This window comes from Aricia agestis, chromosome Z (genome assembly GCF_905147365.1).
Source record: "Aricia agestis chromosome Z, ilAriAges1.1, whole genome shotgun sequence".
Taxonomy (NCBI): Eukaryota; Metazoa; Arthropoda; class Insecta; order Lepidoptera; family Lycaenidae; genus Aricia; species Aricia agestis.
The window spans coordinates 38,661,327-38,681,666 of NC_056428.1; the positions used below are offsets into that span (position 1 = coordinate 38,661,327).

Below are 20,340 nucleotides of genomic sequence, written 5' to 3' on the forward strand. Positions count from 1 at the left end.
TTGTTCAAAAGACAATGTCAAGTCATATATTCGTTATGTCATTAAGTATGTGAGATATGCCTGCAGGCATCTTCGAAGTGGCAACGCGTTGCTACCGTAAACTTCCAATCTAGTTACGTTAGTAACATAGAATATCATTGTCTTAATCAAACAATTAAAATCTTATACAATCGCAGAAATAGATTCATTGACAGATGGTGGGCTTAGTACCTACGCAATTTTCTCAGGTCATGTCAAGTCAATGTCAGTCACTTGGTTTGACGTATCCCAACCAAATTACGTAGGTCCGCCACCTGCCTATGTACTATCCGAGAAGTTGATTCATAGGCAGATGGCAGACCAACGTAAATTGGTCGCGTTTTGTCAAATACATCCAACAGATCACAGCAGCGACCACATAGCCTCTAGACGCCTAATGCAAGGCGAATACTTTCAGACAATATGTAAGACTTATAGGTCTTACTTTAGATAATGATAGCGAAATCTGTGTTAGTATCGACCACATCCGTGACCCGTGTACATCTCGTGCGTTTCATTCAAAATATTTTTTTTACTGTCAATCAATTTATTCAGAGCTCAAATTACACTGGTCTGAATCCATGACGAAAGCATTTGACATAAGTCATATCCCTCTCTATCAAATACAAATTAGTAATGCTTATCCTTTCTTCCGTTATCGTCACGCTTCACTAGTGATGTGATACCAACTATCTTTCAGAGGTGTATTTTTTTTATCGAAAATCGAAACAAAGCGTGATATGCTCAAGTCATTTTGAGTAGAACTGTTGTTAAGCAACTGATTAATGATTATAATTTATAGCGGAAGCTATACGTGGGAGAGCCATGCTTCGGCACGAATGGGCCGGCCGGAAAACCGCGTGAAACAGCGCTTGCGCTGTGTTTCGCCGAGTGAGTGAGTTTACCGGAGTCCCTACCCTACCCTATTCCCTTCCCTTACCTTCCCATCCCTACCCTTCCCTATTCCCACTTGGAACTTGGCCGGCAACGCACCTGCAGCTCTTCTGATGCTGCGAGTGTCCATGGGCGACGGATGTTGCTTTCCATCAGGTGACCCGTTTGCTCGTTTGCCCCCTTATCTCATAAAAAAATAGCAATAAAAATTGTCGACGATTACTGAGCTCTGCAGTACCAACATTGTTTTTGCCAATTTTAGTAAGAGAGATATGGATAAACCATCCATCTACTAGTACTACTACCTACTATCTACCCATCACAAAGCGTTGTTTTTTGTCGGCGTTGCGAAGTAATCATGAAAGCGTAAAGAAAGTAACCAAGTAAAGATTTTTAGTCACTAAAACTTCAAGCAGTTTTATTGGCGAACAACTATTTTTAGAAATAAATTTCCATCAATTTTATTGTGACTTAGAAATCATGTGGCGGAATTAGCAAGTCAAATAATCTATACTAATAATAAATATAAAGCTGCAGTGTTTGTTTGTTGTTTGAACGCGCTGATCTCAGAAACTACTGGACCGATTTAAATTTTTTCTCAGTATTAATCAAGGAAGGCTTTATTATATATCCTATGTAGCCTATATTATATTATCACGCTAAGACCAATAGGTGCGGAGCACCAATGAATAATGTTTCAAAATTGGGTGATTTTTCCTATTGTGCTGCGTAAACGATAAAAGTTTCGCAAAAATCATATAATATTACAGAATTTTTTCCCTTTAAAAGTTTAAAAAGAGTATATATATAATTTGTAAAAAAAGTATATTTTTAAATATACTTAGGTAAGTATAGGTACTTTTTTAATATAATCCGAAGACGTTTTTGTATATTTTTAGAAGCTTGCCACAATTAATAAAAGTATTTTCTTCATTCTATTCTTTAAAATAAATATGTACTGGTTTTTTTTATTTCTTTTGACAAGCGCTTCTCGTACTTCCCATCACTAGTTCTGATTTATGACATGCCGTGAATTTGAATTGGCCAATCGTAATGCATTTCTTACCTCTCCCCCCGCGTCGCTTACCTCAGCACATTGACACAATAATTTGTTAAGAGAAATCAAAACATTAGGCGTCTATTGGGTTATGTGGTCGCTGGATCACAGCTATCATTGAATTGACATAATCCGACCAAACGTCGTAGGTCCGTCAACCGCTATGAATCAATTACTTCGATGGTACCAATATCTGATTGTACCTCAATGGATCATTCCACACAACTAAAACACAAATTAGCACCAAACAAAAATGTGTTACGACCATACACTAACGAGTGTTCACACTAAGACATGAGTGAAGTTAGCGTTTTACAGAACGAACTTAATTGCGAATATGTACACTGACGAGGCCCCATGATAGCTTATATCTGGCGTATGAGAAAACGAGAGTAGCAGTTTTCTTTATTACGTAAAAATCATCGATATTATTTAACTTTATCCGTTGATAGTATTTTTGAATCTTCAAACAAGAGTCCCAATACACGTAGTATATTCAAATGCTTTTCTTTTATTTTAAGTGAAAAAGACAAAACATTTAAATAATCTATCTCGCACTGTCACTTATCCAAACATTGTCAAATAAAGATCACTGTTACCAAACTATGAAAGTGTCGATTCCATCTCTATTTCTGTTTAGGTCACATTGAGACATTCTCGGATGCCATTTAAAGTCGAATTGGAGAGTAGAGTGAAATAGTTTATGATTTCATGAGCAACATTCTGATAGGTCGAGACATATAGGACAGTACAATATGAGAACAGTAGAACACCTTTATACAAACGCGTAACAATTGGTTTGAATGAGTTCACGCACGTCATGTATTCGCATACACGCATGCAAACTGCGTGCACGCTCGTTCGAGATAGGGTCAAATCAGACCGCAATGCGGCGCGTAGATGTATTTCTAAATTTGTACTGAATTGATAGTTTTCAATTGCACGAGACGTCTTGCAAATCTGTCAAATCCATACAAATTTAGAAATACCTCTACGCGTCGCTTTGCGGTCTGATTTGACCCATAGGCGGAGCGCACGCACATATTCAAACCGACGTTGTGTGCTCGTATGAAGATATATTTTTCCTATTTTGTGATACAAGTTAGAGACGTATGGAAGCGACAGACACTATGATGATATAACCTCGTCCGCTTATGGTGCCTGTGTGAACGGGCATAGCTCAAAGGCAATGTGAAGAATCCACTGGAAGCGCTGAGGTTCTCGGTCGAGGTACTCAGATTTGGCAGCCCCATCCATCCCTCGGACTCCGTGCTGAAGAAATAGCAAAAACAGGGCTACCACCCACACAGAAAAACCTAGGGTTGACCATGAAAAGTACTATAAGACCTCAGGGCCATCCTACTACTAATCTAATTACTTACTTCTATGTAAGTACAGCTCTTTTTATGTGAAAAATCAATAACATATATTTTTATACACACCAATTCATATCACCGACGCAGAAGATTTAGTTTTGCTCCCTTAGTACCAGAATTTACTTGTTAATAAAAAGTGTTTTAAACTCTGTTGTAACTTCTGTTGTCAGCTTAATATCATTTAATCTTTATTTAAAATAAATTTGTCTCTATCACAATAACATTAACACACAATAGAGTAGACCCAATCAATGCTCAAACCAGAAACAAGAGAATAACATACATACAGAACATACAATTATTAAGACTGGTACTACATTTATTAAGAAATCACATTTTACATAATTAATATACTCTAAGGGAGATCGCAGACGGCACACTTTTTGTGTGATCGAATGTGAAGCGGTATGGGCGTCGCAGACTTGATCACACAAAAAGTCTGCGATCTCCCTAAAGAAGTGTGTTTTGGAATCGATTTGCAGAGAGCAATATTCGCCTAGTTGAAGAGGTCAGTGCTTGAATATTAATATCAACGAATATTAATAGAATAATATTATTATCATAAGCCATAAGATTAAAAATTAAGTGCAATAATCTGTGGGTTACATTCCTGAAATAAATCATGCTTAATATGCTCGTATTATGTATTTTAATAAATTTTGCAGGCAGTAATAACACTAATAGAAAACCATGACATAAATTAAAGTATAATACTCGTATGTAACGCGCAAATTAGTGCAAATATAGAAACAGCAAAAAATCGTTGCCATATTAAAAATACTGCCAATCAAATGAAAATACTAACACATACATGGATAATTATGTGTCACATTCATAAAAGGAAAAGAATTTAACATGTAAAAAGTTTTGAAAGAATAATAACTTTTTTTAATACGTACCTTAGGCTAAGATCGGGACTTGCACATCTTATGACCGGGCTGGGAATAGCTGGGACGACTAGATATGCCATCGTCATGTAGTATTTCCAGACTTGCATATATCCATCTCTCTCCTTCTCAGGCTTTCGCGGTAAGGCGGGCCCGCGAGAGAGAAGTGAAGCGCGATTGTCGTTGACAGGTCTAAAATATAATATAGTTTTGTAAAATAACATTTTAATAAAGCTGATCCCACATTTGTCAGCACCGTACGCGCCGTACGCACCGAACGCACCGCATAGTACACGAAATGCGGCGCGTTCGGCGCGTGCGTGCTGATAAATGTGTGATCACCTTTAATAGCTAAGCTGTAGTGGTTAGAGATGGGCACGTACCTGGGTATTTACCCATCTACCCGGTATTTACCCTCACATACCCGGTAAATACCCGTATCTACCCAAAAGGGCGGGTAGATAAAATTCAACACTTAAGTTACAACCACCTCAAGAACGGTAATAGCTAATTTCAAATTTGCATTATTTAATGGAAGTTTTACTAAGGATTTACAAAAAAAAATATGTGAAAACGTACGCTGAATTATAAATACCCACCATTTTTGGATATTTACCCAATCTACTCGGTAAATACCTATATATATATATATATATATATATATATATATATATATATATATATATATATATATATATATATATATATATATATATATATATATATATATATATATATATATATATATATATATATATATATATATATATATATATATATATATATATATATATATATATATATATATATATAAAACTCAAAGGTGACTGACTGATTGACATAGTAATCTATCAACGCACAGCCTAAACCACTGGACTCAATATATCAAACTAAATATATAAGTAATATACTTTCTAGATTAAAGCTTAGAACAAACCTACGCGTCAGTGACGGAGCGTCAAGTTGTCAAATGTGTTTTTTGTATACAAAACACACATTTGACAACTTGACGCAACTTGACGCTCCGTCACTGACGCGTAGATTTGGCCTCAGCTTAAGTATTAAGTACTACGGAACCATCTCCTTCTGTATATATAAAACTCAAAGGTGACTGACTGATTGACATAGTAATCTATCAACGCACAGCCCAAACCACTGGACGGATCGGGCTGAAATTTCGCATGCAGGTAGATGTTGTGACGTAGGCATCCGCTAAGAAAGGATTTTGATAAATTCCAACCCTAAGGGGTTCAAAAAGGGGATGAACGTTTGTATATAATAATACTCGACGCGAGCGTAGCCGCGGGCAAAAGCTCGTCTAGTATATTTTAATAACTTACGCAGGTTCAATGATGGTGTAGAGAGCGTGTATCCTCGCGTGTAATATCGGCCAGGCTTGTAGCACTGTGGCCGGACACTTGGCTGGGACGCGACTCTTCTCCAACAGACCAAATAGAACGATCTGTAATACAAGACGGTACAATGAATGTTTCATAGAAGCCTGCCAGATGCAATGCAATTTGCAATGGAAAATATTGTTTAGTTGTTAAAAAATTGCATAAGAACACACGGTTAAAAAAAACATCGTGAGTTACGTTATTCGTTATGATTTTCGTGGTGTCGATAAACATTATTGTAAATTCATTGATGTATGTACACATATTACATATAGCAAGAGCTGAATTTCTCATCACTTGAACTATAGTTAATCGATATCATGAACTAATTGACTTTTTTTCCTGTATCATAATGTGCTTCGAAATAATCGACAAATAGAAATATTCAAGAAAAGAGAGGCACACCACTTGTTTGAAAATAAGCACAAAATGGCCACGCGTTGACGTGCTAAGACTACATCTATACTATAATACTTTATGTAACACACACGAATTTAGTTGTCAAATTGTGTCAAATATATGAAAATCTTACCTCCCAAGGGTCAGCGCCATTCGTTGAGCTTCCACTCCAACTATTCTTGGTCGATGTTTCGTCGTGTTGTAATCCTGTAAAGCAAAAAATGCTGTTAGGAAAATACTATAATGATTATAACGGAGTGGTGTAAATTTAAATTATTATAAGTTGTGTTTCACCTGCAGTCCAAACAGCATGGCTTCGTTCAGCCACCCACACTAGATCAGGCTGACCAGCTGCTAATACTGCTTGTTTCTCCGCAGGAGGCAGTATTGGGAGGCACTTCTCAGTGAAATGCGGCACATGGGCGTCGGCCGCATCTATTAGCGCTGGCTCATCACGGGTTAGTTGCAGCTTCTCGAGCAGACATTTTGTTTCCCTGGGAGAATTTTGTGATTATTGATTTTTTAAACGGTTTGTCAAGAATTCCTAACACAATATTCAGACACTTTGGCCATGGCTCGCTAGTTGTCTCGAATAAGAGTACTACGCTAACTAAACATTAAAAAAAAAACATCAATACCCACAAAGCCATCAATCCCACTATCTGACAAGTTGTCAATGCATTGGTTACAATTATTTTGAAAAGTCAATCTCATTTTTTTTTTATTTCAACATTAACTAACCTCAAAATGTGAACCGCAAGTCTTCGCGGGTACGCTTTACTTTGGCATAACATTACAAGTCCCAACGCTTCCGCGCCTCGAATCACCGAAGCAAGGGGCTCGGGCTTAGGCGGCACATTCGTAGTCGGCTCCCCATTCTTCCAGCTGGTTAACAGTTGCAGCAACATTCTGAGGCCATTCTCGACCAACTGGGGCGATGTGTCTTGCACCTCTTTGGCTAGGAATTGAGTGAAACCTGCTAGAACATCTTGTCGCCATTCCGGAAAGTCCACTATTAATGTTTGCAGACTTTGGAAGGATAGACCTCGGAGTTCCTCATCCATATGAACCGTGAGGCGACAGAGTAAGTCCACTAGTTCACTTGAGCTCATGCCTTCTGGAATTATTCTGCAATAAAATAAGAAATCAGTGTGAAATTCGTGTGGATTCGTATGGATATGCTAATAAGTGCTTCTGGAAATATATCATACAGCGCAGTCACTGAATACATAGAAATTCGTCTAATGATTTATAGCTGCTCATCACATTCGCTCACGAACAGATTAGCAATCTCGTTTCCACCGCGGTGGACTTTGCTAGAATCCTACGTATTCCGTGACCGGGATATAAGAATCATACTAGTTTATTAAGCTTTTATCATACTGGCATTCGATTTATATAGCAGTAACATTTATTTACCTAGGTATAGCCGCAACGCAGGTCCTGAACAGATCGATTCTAGGCTTCCTCTCGCCCGTATTGATTTCTTGCTCCTTCGTTACATTCTGCGTATTGGTCAGCATCAGTGGTCGTCCATAATGCGCATCTAAAGCCCTAAGTATCTCCACCAGGACCCGTCTAACGTATGTGAAATATGCACTCATTCCAATAGACCTAGCCGTTTCATCCGTCAACATTTTGTTGAGAAACGTTTTCTTCACACGAAGAGTGTTACCACTGGGCAAAGTACCGGAAGTTCGAGGCATCGGTGGCTCTCCCTCTTTCTGTTGTAAACTGTCAGCGACCACAAGAAAAGCGCGGAGGCCTATTGACATTCTTTCTGGGGTCAAAATGATTTTGATCGGACGACCGACCATCAGGAGATCGAAGACGATTTCTCGCATGGCGAAATCGAGTCGCTCTTGAGCTATGAATTGGATGATTTTGACGAATATGTTGAGTGGTGTATCTCTTGGTACGACGCCTTTCGATCCCTTAGGGAAGAGGGAATTGACGATGCTCTGTAGGCGCGATTGAGTCGCTGAGTTGCTCTCGCATTTGATCCTTATCATGTACACCCACAGTAAACGGTATAGTGATTCTGAAATAAAGACCAAAGCAGAGTGATAAATCGAAGTTTTAACATTGACTAGAAGAAAGAAAATATGTAAGTGTCGTTATAATATGTTTAATGAAGTAGAAGCTGTATTCTTTTAAAATATGTTTACAAATGGCCGAGGCCAAGAAAATGTGACGAGTTAAGACTCGATATTATATTAATATAGGTATGTCACAATGTTACTTATAAATTTTTGCTAGCTGTCATTGTAACCCAAATGCGCTTAAAGTGGGTTTTTTAAGACATTATCCATTAACTTCAATTCCAAACAGTTTTTACTATATGTGGCTTGTAACTTACCAAGAGCGACACGACACATCTTCGGGTCTCTGTTTTTCAGATGCGACAGGCACATGGCAAGAAAGCAATGCCAATTGGCTAGAAAGAACTGCTTCTGCGAGACACAAAGTAGGCAAGTGACCAGAGGGAACAGAGCCAGGCGATGTTTGGACTTGGTACTGGCGTCTAACGTATGACTGTATAGCATTTCGACGAAATTCTTCAAACACGGCACGTTCACTTCGTTCTTTACAGTCTGTAAAGAAATTGTTAGTTATTCGATCGATGTTAATGTTTAAATGAATTGTTGTGTAGAATATGACGCTGAAAATTATGACTTCAATAAAATAATAATATGGAAGAAACACAGAAGTAATACTTACAATGATTTTTTTCCTATTAGATAGGTTTTATAAATCAATATTTATGTTATCTTTTAATTTTTCTTAGCTACATGTTTCTTTCAAATCTCGAAACTAGGATGTTTCTAATTTTAACCAGTCAATTCTCTTATCTTAGTCAAAGACTAAAACAATACAGACCTTCGGCTTTTAAATAGAGAGTTTTTGTCAAACTTAATTCGGTCAACCCCAAGTTTTATTTATTGAGAAGAATTCGTTTCATTTCATCACATTTTATTGAGAATAATTAAATGATTACTCACCGCCGCAACAGGCACTAATATCTCCACAAACAATCCAGCTAGGGCATGTCTGATGTCTTTATCCTTCACTTCAACAAAGTACTGACCACACTCCTGTAGAAACTGAAACGACGCTTCAAACTCCTCTATCGGAACCATCTTCACTCGGAAAAACTTCATACCCATTAGCAGAGAGATGATACTTTGTGTTGTGTGAGGCGAGGGTTCACGACTTTTCAGCTCCTGTTTAACAATAATAAGATGAGTAAATTGTCTAGACATCAATTGAACAAACGAAAACCTACTTCTTTGACTAGATGTATTTGCCCATCTATACATAATATTATGTATTATTAAACAAAGTCGCTTTTTTCCCTCATATCCCTTTGTTCCCTTTAATCTTTAAAACTACGCAACGGATTTTGATGATTCTTTCAATGTTAGATAGCCCATTTATCGAGGAAGGTTATAGGCTATATTTTATCACGCTAAGGCCCGATTCGACCAAACTTGAAGTTACAGGAGTATAACTATCATGAGAATAATTTTACTCCTTTAATTTACTCTAGGGTATTATCGTTTGCATTTTACCAAGTTACTCAAAGAGTATGAAATAAAATGTCAATTATAGTTCACAATGACACCGACCGTGATAGTTGAACCCTGTTGTGCAACTATTCTCAGTTTAATATTTACTCCACCAAAATAGCCCGAGTAAATATTTACTCCCGTGAAGTCCCGTGTAATTACCTTATTCTTGGATTAGAAGTTGGAAAAACGCAAAACCAGCTTACTCTTAGATTAGGAGACAGTTATACTCGAGTAAAATTTTACTCCAGTTTGGTCGAATCCGCCCTAAGACTAATAGAAGCGAAGAAATAGAGGAAAATGTGGAAGAAACGGGGAAAATTATTTGAAAAAGCTAACTTGGATGCGCTTATCTCAGGAACTACTGGTCCGATTTAAATAATTATTTCAGTGTTAGATAGCCTTTCTATTGAGGAAGGCTAAAGGCTATATTTTATCACGCTAAGACTAATAGGAGAATGTGGAAAAAACGGGGGGAAATTATTTGAACGGGCTTATCTCGCGAACCACTGGAGCAATTTTTATGTTATTTGGCACAGATAATAAGTAGACCATGTGAAAGATCAAAGGCTATGGATTCTAATCATTTTTTCAGTGGCTATATATTTTATACCCGTGCGACGCCGGGGCGGGTCGCTAGCATCAAATACGATGAACCGTTTAAATGCATGAATGAAAATGAAAGCAGAAATCAAACAATACATTTTCAGAAATTTTTTATTCTGCACATTGGTCTATTTGATAATTTTGGCAAACAACAAGACTTTTTTTATTTAGGGAAAATTATAATTTAGTAATGTAAGCGTTGATACTCACTTTTAGTTCAGCTGTAAACCTCTTCTTGACTGAGGCGAATCTGGACTGTGCTAGGACGCCGATGACTTCCGCGTACAAGTCGGCTATGATATGCACATTCGCCGCATTGGGATTTGATTGCAAGCTGGAATAAAATTACTACTATATTCAAACTCCCGTTAGGTTAAGAGACTAGGCCAGCAAAAAAGTTCTACACTAAACATAAGTAAAGCTGGCCGTTTTTTTTAAAATTCACACATACAAGACACAATTCACGAGCCGTCTATTAATTTAAATGACATGTTTGGAGTCATAATTCGTGAGTAGAAAAAAATCTTGGATAAAATAAAACCCAAGATAGCATGTATGCTATCTTATGCATGCAAATGCTTAAAAATTACTGAGACCACTACAGTGGCCTCAGTAAATATGCAACAAGTATTGAGGCCACTGTAGTGGCCTCATTTATTATTAAGGTAGTGGACTTTACGATTACTGATACTACGTATTTATATGCGCATATCGAAATACACTTCGATATCTTTCTTACATGATTTGTCGACTGGTTGTGCACTACACCAATTAAAAAAAACCAGCCTCTCTTTACTATTCACAGCCGTCATACTATTTATTAACACTTAAAAATGCGTACCCTTCCTTATAATTGAACCGCTTGAACGCCACATTCTCGATATACTGCACCAGGTCCTCGTGGCCTGGGTGGAAGGGCAGCTGCTTCAGCACCTCAATGAGGGCGAGACAGAACAGGAACTCGACAGCCAGGTCTCGCCTCTCCGCCTGGAGTTCCTCGCAGCTCCTCTCAACTGTCTCCGTGCCGGCACCGCTGCCTGATACTATGTAGATTATGCTGGAAACGATATCAAGGATAGATTTTGATCGTTTTTAAAATGCTTAATGGCAATTACATGATATGATGGTCATAATAAATAAGGTAAGAAATAGCCATTCAATCTTTCTTTTAGCTGTATATGGGCATCAACCTTTCTCTATGTCAGTCTACAGTCTACACTCTACAGGGTCTTTGATTTTCTGGGTTTATTTCGGTTTTTGGATAATGTTGTCCTATCCCTATGACTGTCAACTTTCCTTAATCAGTGTGGCTATTATTGTAAAGGCACAACTCTGCGAATCTGGATGGGGCAATAAACGCATATATATAGTATCTACTAATGACGAGCGTGTCTCCATTCGCACAGTCCTCCCCCTATCGTCCGACCAAGAGGCTTAGAAATCGAATATTGCGAATTCTCCCTTCATTTTTGTGGAGCGATCTTATAATGTGCGTGGTCTACAGCTCAACAAAGAACTAAGAATTATAATCACCTCTTATTCCTCAAATCCTGATGCGGCTTCTTGGCTTGTTCGTTGAGCTGCTGAGAGTCAGCCATCTGTCGCTCCAGCCAGCCGAACAATGCCCGCAGCAGCGACGGCAGACAATGCTCAGCCACCGTCCCAAACGCTGATAGTATCTGATCAAGCTGCGGATCCTCGCCCCTTTGTAGGGTCTTGTTGAGAGGTTTCTCCTAAAAATAATATATTCATGACATAAATAAAAATATACAATAGACACATGTCTATTGTATATTTTTATTACTCCATAATGTACGTTTCATGAGTATAAGCATTTATATTCATGAAACGTACATTGTGGAATACATATTTATTATTCATATCAATATACTAAGAAACAAAACCATTTCAGTCGTTAGTTGCCTCAATGTTCTGCGTCTGAAGACTTCTGTTGTTCAGTGGTTAGCGGACGGCGCTCAAGTAGTAAGTCGCGAGTTCGAAATCCACCGAGATGTAAGATGTCTAAATTCATAGATGGTCCTGTTAAGCATTTGAGTATTGGCCCACAAAAATAATTTGGTGTTGAGTAATGAATGCAGTCTTAATCTAAATAATCTAATGAATGTGACTGCATTCATAACTCAATACGTAATTTTTTCTCAGATAATACACAAATCCTTAACAGCATCCAGGTATTAATATGGACTGACTTTTTCATGGGTAACAAACAACTAACCAGCGGCTCAGCCATGACAGCCTCCATCTTCCTCTCAGCCTGCACCGTAAACTCGGTGAACAGAAGCCTCATCACGAACTCCCCAGGTCTCTCTGTGTCCGTCGTCAGCACGGGGCCCTTGTGAGTGCCCCATGGCAGCATTGAACCTGGGGAGAGAATGATAATTTGATGAAAATGAAATTGGGCACACACTATAGATAATATTGAAGAGAAATAAAATAAGTCCTGAAGAGAAATAATTAAGTTGGAGAGTTATACTGCTCGACTAGTTTAAATAATTGCTTCAATATTGTCCGTTTTATGAACCTTGTTGTAGAAAGTTTTAAATCTATTCAATAGCATTTTGATTATGTATGGTCAAAATATTAACCAATTAACGATGCTATGGACTATAATAAACTTCTATAAAAAATTCAGAAACTGAACATAAGATGCCTCAATATTTGAAAGCAAAGTGATCATAATGATTACAGACATAGTTTAAAAACATCTAAGGCAGTTTTTCCCAACCTTTTTCAGCCATGGACCCCCAGGAAGTCAAGCACAGTTTTCACGGACCCCCTTAATAAAACAAACAGCAAAAAATCGGATTACGTATGGTCCAGAGATGACACCGTGGACCCCCAAACAAATACTCGCGGACCCCCAGGGGTCCGCGGACCACAGGTTGGGAAACACTGATCTAAGGTAATTAAATAAAATAACATGTGTGAGTATGTGTGCTTGTAAAAGATTTAACTGCGCTACTATGATTTTAGGCTTAGAATAAATACACTAGATCCATTATCACTACACGATTAGTATAAGCTAAAATCTAACCATGTATCCCACTGAACAACTGAAGTATACGATTGATCATCATGACATTATACTAAAACTGTAGTTTTATTATGCCTATAACACAACCAGCCACATAGGCGGCGCTAGGATTACTGAACAGAAATATATTGTTATAACGAATGAAGCCACATAAGTAAGCTTAGCAGTCTAATACGCTAGAATTCTAAATTATATCAGACTTTATCATCATCGCGCGTTAGTCGTATATGGGGGTGCCGTTGGATAGGTTTTTTAAAAATATTATGAGTGTTCATACATCATTTACTGATTTAGGGATCCATTTGTAAAATATCAAGTTTCAAAGCGGAAAAAATCGTTAGAGTCCAATGTCGCTCTACCAGCAAAACGGTTGCCTCTGGAAATGTGAAAAAATTCACAGGAGTAGGAAATATGATAAATAAATAAAAATACGGCTGAGGGGACTTCATAAGCTGATTGAGTAATAGTCGACCAACTAAAAAAATATTCGTCGAAGTATAAAGGAACTTTTGGTTCAAATTCCTTTTTAAACGTAACTGAGATGATGTTGTTAGTAGTGTAAAACACGTTATAAATGTACATTCATTGAACATACAAACATTATCAAAAACTAACCCTATATTGCGCGTGGCCCGACACGCACTTGGCGGGGTTTTTGCGTTTACTTTATATAAGCGAAATAAATAATAGCGTTTTGGACTTTTATAGCCATTTGGCTAATCTGTAGGTAAGCCATTTGTAAAAAAAACCTCACCTCTAGTAGAGACCAGAGACGCTAACGTGCTGCCGACCGCACGTATATCAGGAGGTCCTATACTCTTGTCCAGGGTTGATTGGTACCCATCACCACCTTCGCCCATATGGGTGAAGTCTGTAGTGTCGTGACGCTGGGGCTCCGATAGCACACTGCCCTCGGACTCCGCCTCGCTGGACACCATCGATGATGGGGCTTCTTCGGCCCCTGATGCTGAAAAGAGAATAAGAAATAAAATAAAAAATATTTTATTCAAAATGGGTAGATACATATTATACAGGGTGTAAAAAAACTAAGTGATAATACTTTTGGGTGTGTACTATGTATGCGCAGATGTGCTCCTTGTAGAAAGTTCACCTTTTTTGTGATTTTGAGCGTCACGAGTTTCCCCATACAAAAGCGAAAAAAAATTTGATCTTTCAGCGCTGCTACTTTAACAGTATTTATTATATATACGGAACTCATACACACCCTAAAGAATTATTACTTAGTTTTGTTACGCCCTGTATATTTTTTTAACATGGAATCGACAATGAAGCCTACTTCCGGTTAAGTACGGAAACTAGCCTGGCGAGAAGAGTCATTAATATCCATAACTAATATTATACTTAAATGCAAAAATGTCTGTCTGTTAGCTATCTGTCGAGACGTCTGTCTCTGTAAAATTTGTTAACTCCTCACACCTAAACCTCTGAATAGATTTTGATGAAATATGGAGATACTCTGAACTCCGGGAGAAGACAAGTTATTATCCAGGAAAATTTATAGTTCCCTCACGATAAGCAAGTTTCGGCGCATAGGAGTTGTAAATTTAATATTATGCTAAATAAAACACTCTTCTGGCACACAAATACTATTAACACAAAATTATTAATCAATTTGTTACAAACATTCAAGATCGAGACTGTTTCTCTTAGATCCAAAAGGACTTAAGGATTTCAAGAGTTTTTTTACACTCATTTTATATTAACACTTCTCACGGCTTCAACACATTGGCTCAATATCATGGTTATTTTAGTAATGTTCAAAGTTGTGCGGCGTGCGCTTATCACTAGGAAAACGCTGTATTATTTACTACCGACCAAGGAATAACTACAAGTACAACATTTAGGTATAGTGCGACCAGGGTGATTATGTGTCCCTGGCAACTATATATTAAACCTTCGCTAATCCGGCCCCTGGCTAGTCCGGCGCCTCTTGTAATCCGACATGCCAATCACTGGTTAATTTAGGTACATAAACATTATTTTGGCTAATCTTTATTCACCTGAATAATTTGTTAGAATGCACGTAACGGTTAAGGTTTCAGTTTGTTGATAAAAACCTAGCTTTAGGAAAATGATTTGTAGTCCATATAAAACCTTATCATTATGATTTTAAGGTAGGTATAAAAATCTAGGAAGTACTCTATAATCCGACACGGCCATGCAAAACGCTTGTCGGATTAACGGGTTCTACTGTAGACTTTTTTATTGTTTTTTGTCAGTATTCAATAAATAGTTACAAAAGTAATTGACATATTATTACACAGAATAACTATTATTTATTTCCTATTTCCTCGAAAATGTATTTGTACCCACTAGTATAATATTAATATATAATATTTTTATCTGAGTACTCAATACTAAAATGATATGTTCAATACTAAATGATATGTTTCGGTCTGAAAGGATAATAAAACGGCATGAATTTATCAACTTTAGCGGAAACATTATTTTAATTATTTCAGTTTGGTTAATGTTATCTTAACAAAAGCTGCAATCAGCTGGTGACCTTTATTTTTAGTGTCATGTAGTAGTAAAATATTTGCCACATGTTGGTGTTCCGTTTAGTCAATCGATATTTTAGGGTTCCATACTCAAAGGGTAAAAACTAGACCCTATTACTAAGACTTCGATGTCTGTCTGTCTCCAGGCTGTATCTCAAGAACGGCTACAGCTAGATTTATGAAATTTTCACAGATTGTGTATATCTGTGGCCGCTATAGCAACAAATACTAAAAACAAAATAATTAAATAAAGGGGGGCTCCCATACAACAAACGTAATTTTTTGCAATTTTTTGCGCGATATCAATAATGGCAATAGGTAGGTACTTAAAATGTTCACAAAATACTCAATTGTATTGATACTTTAATAATAATTAATAAACTTTAAATAAAATAAATTATTAAATAAAATACAAAAATATACATCTTTTACCTATTTTTGCTCTATAATGGTACGGAACTAGAGTTCACTGTAAAAGTAGCACCGTTGAAAGAGAAACTTTTTTTACTTTTGTATGGGAAAATTAATGACGCGGCGCTTGCCCATACCAATCACAAAAAAAATTTTGCTCTTTCTCCGTTACTATTTTCACAGTGAACTCTATATAAGGGACACATACACAAACTAAAGTATTATCACTTAGTTTTGTTACATGTTGTATAAGATTTCAAAACAGGGAAACAACACCGCTAAGTGTTTTAAAAGGCTGATGGCCCTCAGAATGTTTTGAATTAAGAACATGGTGACATATTGATATTCCATACTTAAAAATGCTAGTACATACCCAAAACTTCTTCTGGGTGGCCATCGGATGGTATGGTACTCATCGAGTCCGACTCCTCTGAAGTCATCATTTTTAAACTCGGTGTATATTACTATATGCTCATAGAGTTAGCAAACTGAAAAAAAAAACAATAAATTAAAAAATATCATCAATTTAACACAAGAAAAAAAAGGGAAACAAAATACTTTAATACCAAGATTACCAAGTGTTTTGTTTTTACCATTTAAAAAATGTTGTAGAGTTATTAATTTTTGTACTCCTTACTAATAAAAAAAATATACAGCATGATATTATTATGCTTCTATATTCATAGTCCAATGTCTTTCTCAATTAAGTCACTTTTCAAATGTGCCAGAAAAAGACAAACGGACCTTGTACAATTAGCGCTGTAGAATATTATTATTTGTAAGGAGATAATTTATAACATAATCAGTAACATCCAAAACCTTACCTTTTAAGTTGGTAGTATTCCAGTATTCATCATTATTCCTACAATTAAATGAGAAATGTTAGTTTTTATATTTTTTAACAAATTGGGCTGCACAGTGACATGAGAATTATTATGAACACAATAGCAGATTGATAAAAATAATTACATTGTATTAATTACAAATAGGAATCAGTATAAAAAAAATATCAATAATAGTTAAAATCGCAATGCGATTGAACCCATCTTTAAAAAAAACCTATGTTATCTAACCAATGCTATGCTTGTAAATGGATACTTTACTTTTTATCTGAACTAATCAATTGTTTTTTTTTTAAAGTTTAAATATTCAATAGATGATGCAACACAAAATAAATAAATTTCGCTTAGATGCCTTCTTTGTAAATTACAACATTTCTCAAGACTCCATATATATGTGCATAATGAGATCTTATTTGAACCATACATTTTCTGCAATAAAAATTATTTTATTATGTAAGGCTTATTATATAAGTATGAGTCAAGTTTCGTTGGAAATACAAAGGTAGGAATCTTTATAAAATTACTTTAATATTGCAAAAAACTAGACTCAGTGTGTGTAAAAATGACAAGACAAATTAGGGAAGCAAAGCATAGTTGTTACATTTCTTTATGCTTAGAATTATCCATTAAAAAGTTCTGTTTTATGCTAAATTGAATTACACAATTGAGTAAAATCAAAATAGAACTGTGTTTATTATACTTATTCACACTTCAGTCTCATACAATACAACTTGAAAAAGGCTTTATGATAAGCTGATAGGGTCTTAATTTGGATCATATTGCAATATTCATTATGTTTAAAAAGACTTTGTTTGGTGTATCTTTGTTAAATGATACAAGCCGCCGAGCAATTCTTTTTTTTTGATACAAGAAACAATCAAGAGGATTACTTAATGATTCTTATATTATGTATAAAAATATGATAGAAACCATTTAAAGCCATAGGCTGTCATTTTGCATATTGTTAAATAATATACTGTACATTTTTAATGTGCAAGTAAAGGATATAACGGAACACATGCATCAAGCAATTTGTTACTATAAAGAACAAGTTATAAAAAATATTTCAACCAATATCTAAGCACTTGTAAATTTGCAATGCAAGAAGCCCAGCTCAGGAAGTGTCTCATAGTTGATCATATCAAAAATGTTCAACCTAACAGGTCACTGCCATGGAAATGAGAAAAAAATGTAAAAAATGATTTCAGTGCTACAAGAAATAAACTTGGCAATGGAAGCAGTCCAGAGTGTGGTTAGATTGAGGTGCCTACAGCGCATTGAATGCTCAGCTTATACTATGCAAGTAAGTAATATTATACTGCAACAAATAAAATCAACTAACAGTGAAATATTGTCAATCGACGTCTTTATCTGTACAATACACAATGAATTGTACAGATAAAGATAATGACCATAATACTATGAATCATTGCATTCGGTTTGTTTATAATTTCACATTATTTAAGCAATATACCTATTGTATACAGTGAAGTTTTTAAATCAATAAAAAATATGAAATGGGTGCACAAATCATAATAAAATACTAAAATATAATGGATAACTAAAAGTGTGAGAAGAATGAGCACAGAATTGTTGTCGGGTTGAATAAATGATATCGAAACGACTACAATTTTATCAAAAAGTAAAAGAAACAAACCAAAATCACAAAAGGGTTCATATTTTCACAGGTCACAAAACGGTCAAGTCACTACGGCCCTAGATTTTTCTAATACAAATTATATTTTGAAAATAAACATACTTGCAACAAATAAGAAATCGGCTCTAAAGAAATCCAAATTCGCTAGTTATTTTAGCAATTACGAATCACAATCACGAATTTTAACAAATTTCAGATTTATTTTAGGCATTACATCTGACATTTGTAAAACCGTCTAATTTGAAAAGTTGCAAAGTGCCACTATGTCCAATCGTATTGCATTGGTATTGCGACTCACAACGTGTCTCTTCAATTTAGTCGGATTTTAGTAGTCTATGACCATTAATTTACGCTCCAATAAACGCAAACTACAAAGTAGGAAAATAAAACAAAAACAATATTATTTTTTACCAAAAATATTAATGCAGAAATTTATTTTCGTGTCTGCTATCTTGAAAAATAATATGTATATATTATGATTAAAGGATTTCATTCTTTACATTTGCTATAATATTTAGTATTTGATAATTTTTTACTCATACTACACCATAGATTAAGTATTATAGTGTAGATGTAGTCTTAGCCCGTCATTGCGTGACCATTTTGTGCTTATTTTCATACAAGTAGTGTGCATTTATTTTCTTGAATATTTCTATTTGTCGATTATTCCGAAGCACTTTATGATACAGGAAAGAAAGTCAATTAGTTCATGATATCGATTTACTATAGTTCAAGTGATTATAATAATCCATAAACACACGTAAAGAGCTATGCAATTTTTATAGCCAAATTATTAATTGATGTGACATTTTTAGCCTTAATGCCTTATATAGCACGAATAAGGGATTAATAAACTTATAAATTATTTTTTTAGCTTACAAAAATACCGATTAAAAAGCCCAAAAAACGTTGTTCAAAACTTACGTATTTAATGTTAAATCCACGTGTTTGAGGCATTCTTTGGCCATTCTTATGGTTTATTATTTAGCGGAACCACAAAACTCAACAATATCTAGCATTAAATGTTCACTAAAAACCTTTATTAATACTTTTATTACATGAAATATGCCAACCGACTCCTTTGTTATGTCCTAGTAAGTAGGACATAACATTACACGCTTTTGACGCTTATACACCGATATAAGGCTAGTACCTCAATGTACTACACACTTAGTTTATAACTGTCGTCATTACAGATGGCAGCAGAGAGCAAGCTGCTTTTTAAATTACACAAAAGATGGCACTGTAAGTATAAATGGTAAGTATTTTGAGAGCAGTTATAATATTTTATAATATTATCAACCATAATATCCTAAGATCCGACCGTAAAATTCTGCATGAATAGTTTTTTTCGATCAAATATATTTTAAAATAATCTTTAGAACGTATATAATGGAATAATGTTGGGTTGCCTTGTTAAAAGTAGCCGCAAGTAGGGAAGACTGGGTACGGTTGTGCCAGGTTACGGTTGTGATAGTCGTCATAACAGCGAAACTATACGGAATATGGGGACGGGTGCTAAGAGAGAAAGACGCGTCTTGCAAGACGTCTGAATGCTTCTCCTAACAATGCTTCCGCCAGCACTTGACAATAACGTTATCAGGGGCCTTCATTGCTTTTTAACAGTCAAAAGTAAGTTTTCTTGCTTGA

The 20,340-nt window shown here is 35.9% G+C and overlaps 1 protein-coding gene across 11 annotated transcripts in view; it reads right to left on the reverse strand.

Moving 5' to 3' along the window:
- The window catches only part of LOC121738511 (protein furry), a 125,129-nt gene extending 106,249 nt beyond the window's left edge, over nucleotides 1-18,880 (reverse strand). For 7 of the 11 annotated variants that reach the window (XM_042130617.1, XM_042130616.1, XM_042130612.1 and 4 more), the window contains exons 1-17: nucleotides 18,793-18,880; nucleotides 17,016-17,053; nucleotides 16,565-16,679; nucleotides 14,013-14,225; nucleotides 12,440-12,585; nucleotides 11,737-11,936; nucleotides 11,045-11,260; nucleotides 10,414-10,537; nucleotides 9,031-9,252; nucleotides 8,388-8,622; nucleotides 7,448-8,069; nucleotides 6,770-7,156; nucleotides 6,323-6,522; nucleotides 6,162-6,235; nucleotides 5,573-5,694; nucleotides 4,245-4,424; nucleotides 3,113-3,241 (exon numbers count right to left, since the gene is read on the reverse strand). In XM_042130617.1, the coding sequence (XP_041986551.1) occupies nucleotides 3,113-3,241; nucleotides 4,245-4,424; nucleotides 5,573-5,694; nucleotides 6,162-6,235; nucleotides 6,323-6,522; nucleotides 6,770-7,156; nucleotides 7,448-8,069; nucleotides 8,388-8,622; nucleotides 9,031-9,252; nucleotides 10,414-10,537; nucleotides 11,045-11,260; nucleotides 11,737-11,936; nucleotides 12,440-12,585; nucleotides 14,013-14,225; nucleotides 16,565-16,634 (3,140 nt within the window). In that variant the 5' untranslated portion in view covers nucleotides 16,635-16,679; nucleotides 17,016-17,053; nucleotides 18,793-18,880. Of the gene's footprint in view, nucleotides 1-3,112; nucleotides 3,242-4,244; nucleotides 4,425-5,572; nucleotides 5,695-6,161; nucleotides 6,236-6,322; nucleotides 6,523-6,769; nucleotides 7,157-7,447; nucleotides 8,070-8,387; nucleotides 8,623-9,030; nucleotides 9,253-10,413; nucleotides 10,538-11,044; nucleotides 11,261-11,736; nucleotides 11,937-12,439; nucleotides 12,586-13,258; nucleotides 13,345-14,012; nucleotides 14,226-16,564; nucleotides 16,680-17,015; nucleotides 17,054-18,690 lie in introns of those variants that run through there. The other 4 variants (XM_042130611.1, XM_042130618.1, XM_042130620.1 and 1 more) reach the window with 4 other exon arrangements.
- Nucleotides 18,881-20,340: the final 1,460 nt, after the last annotated feature.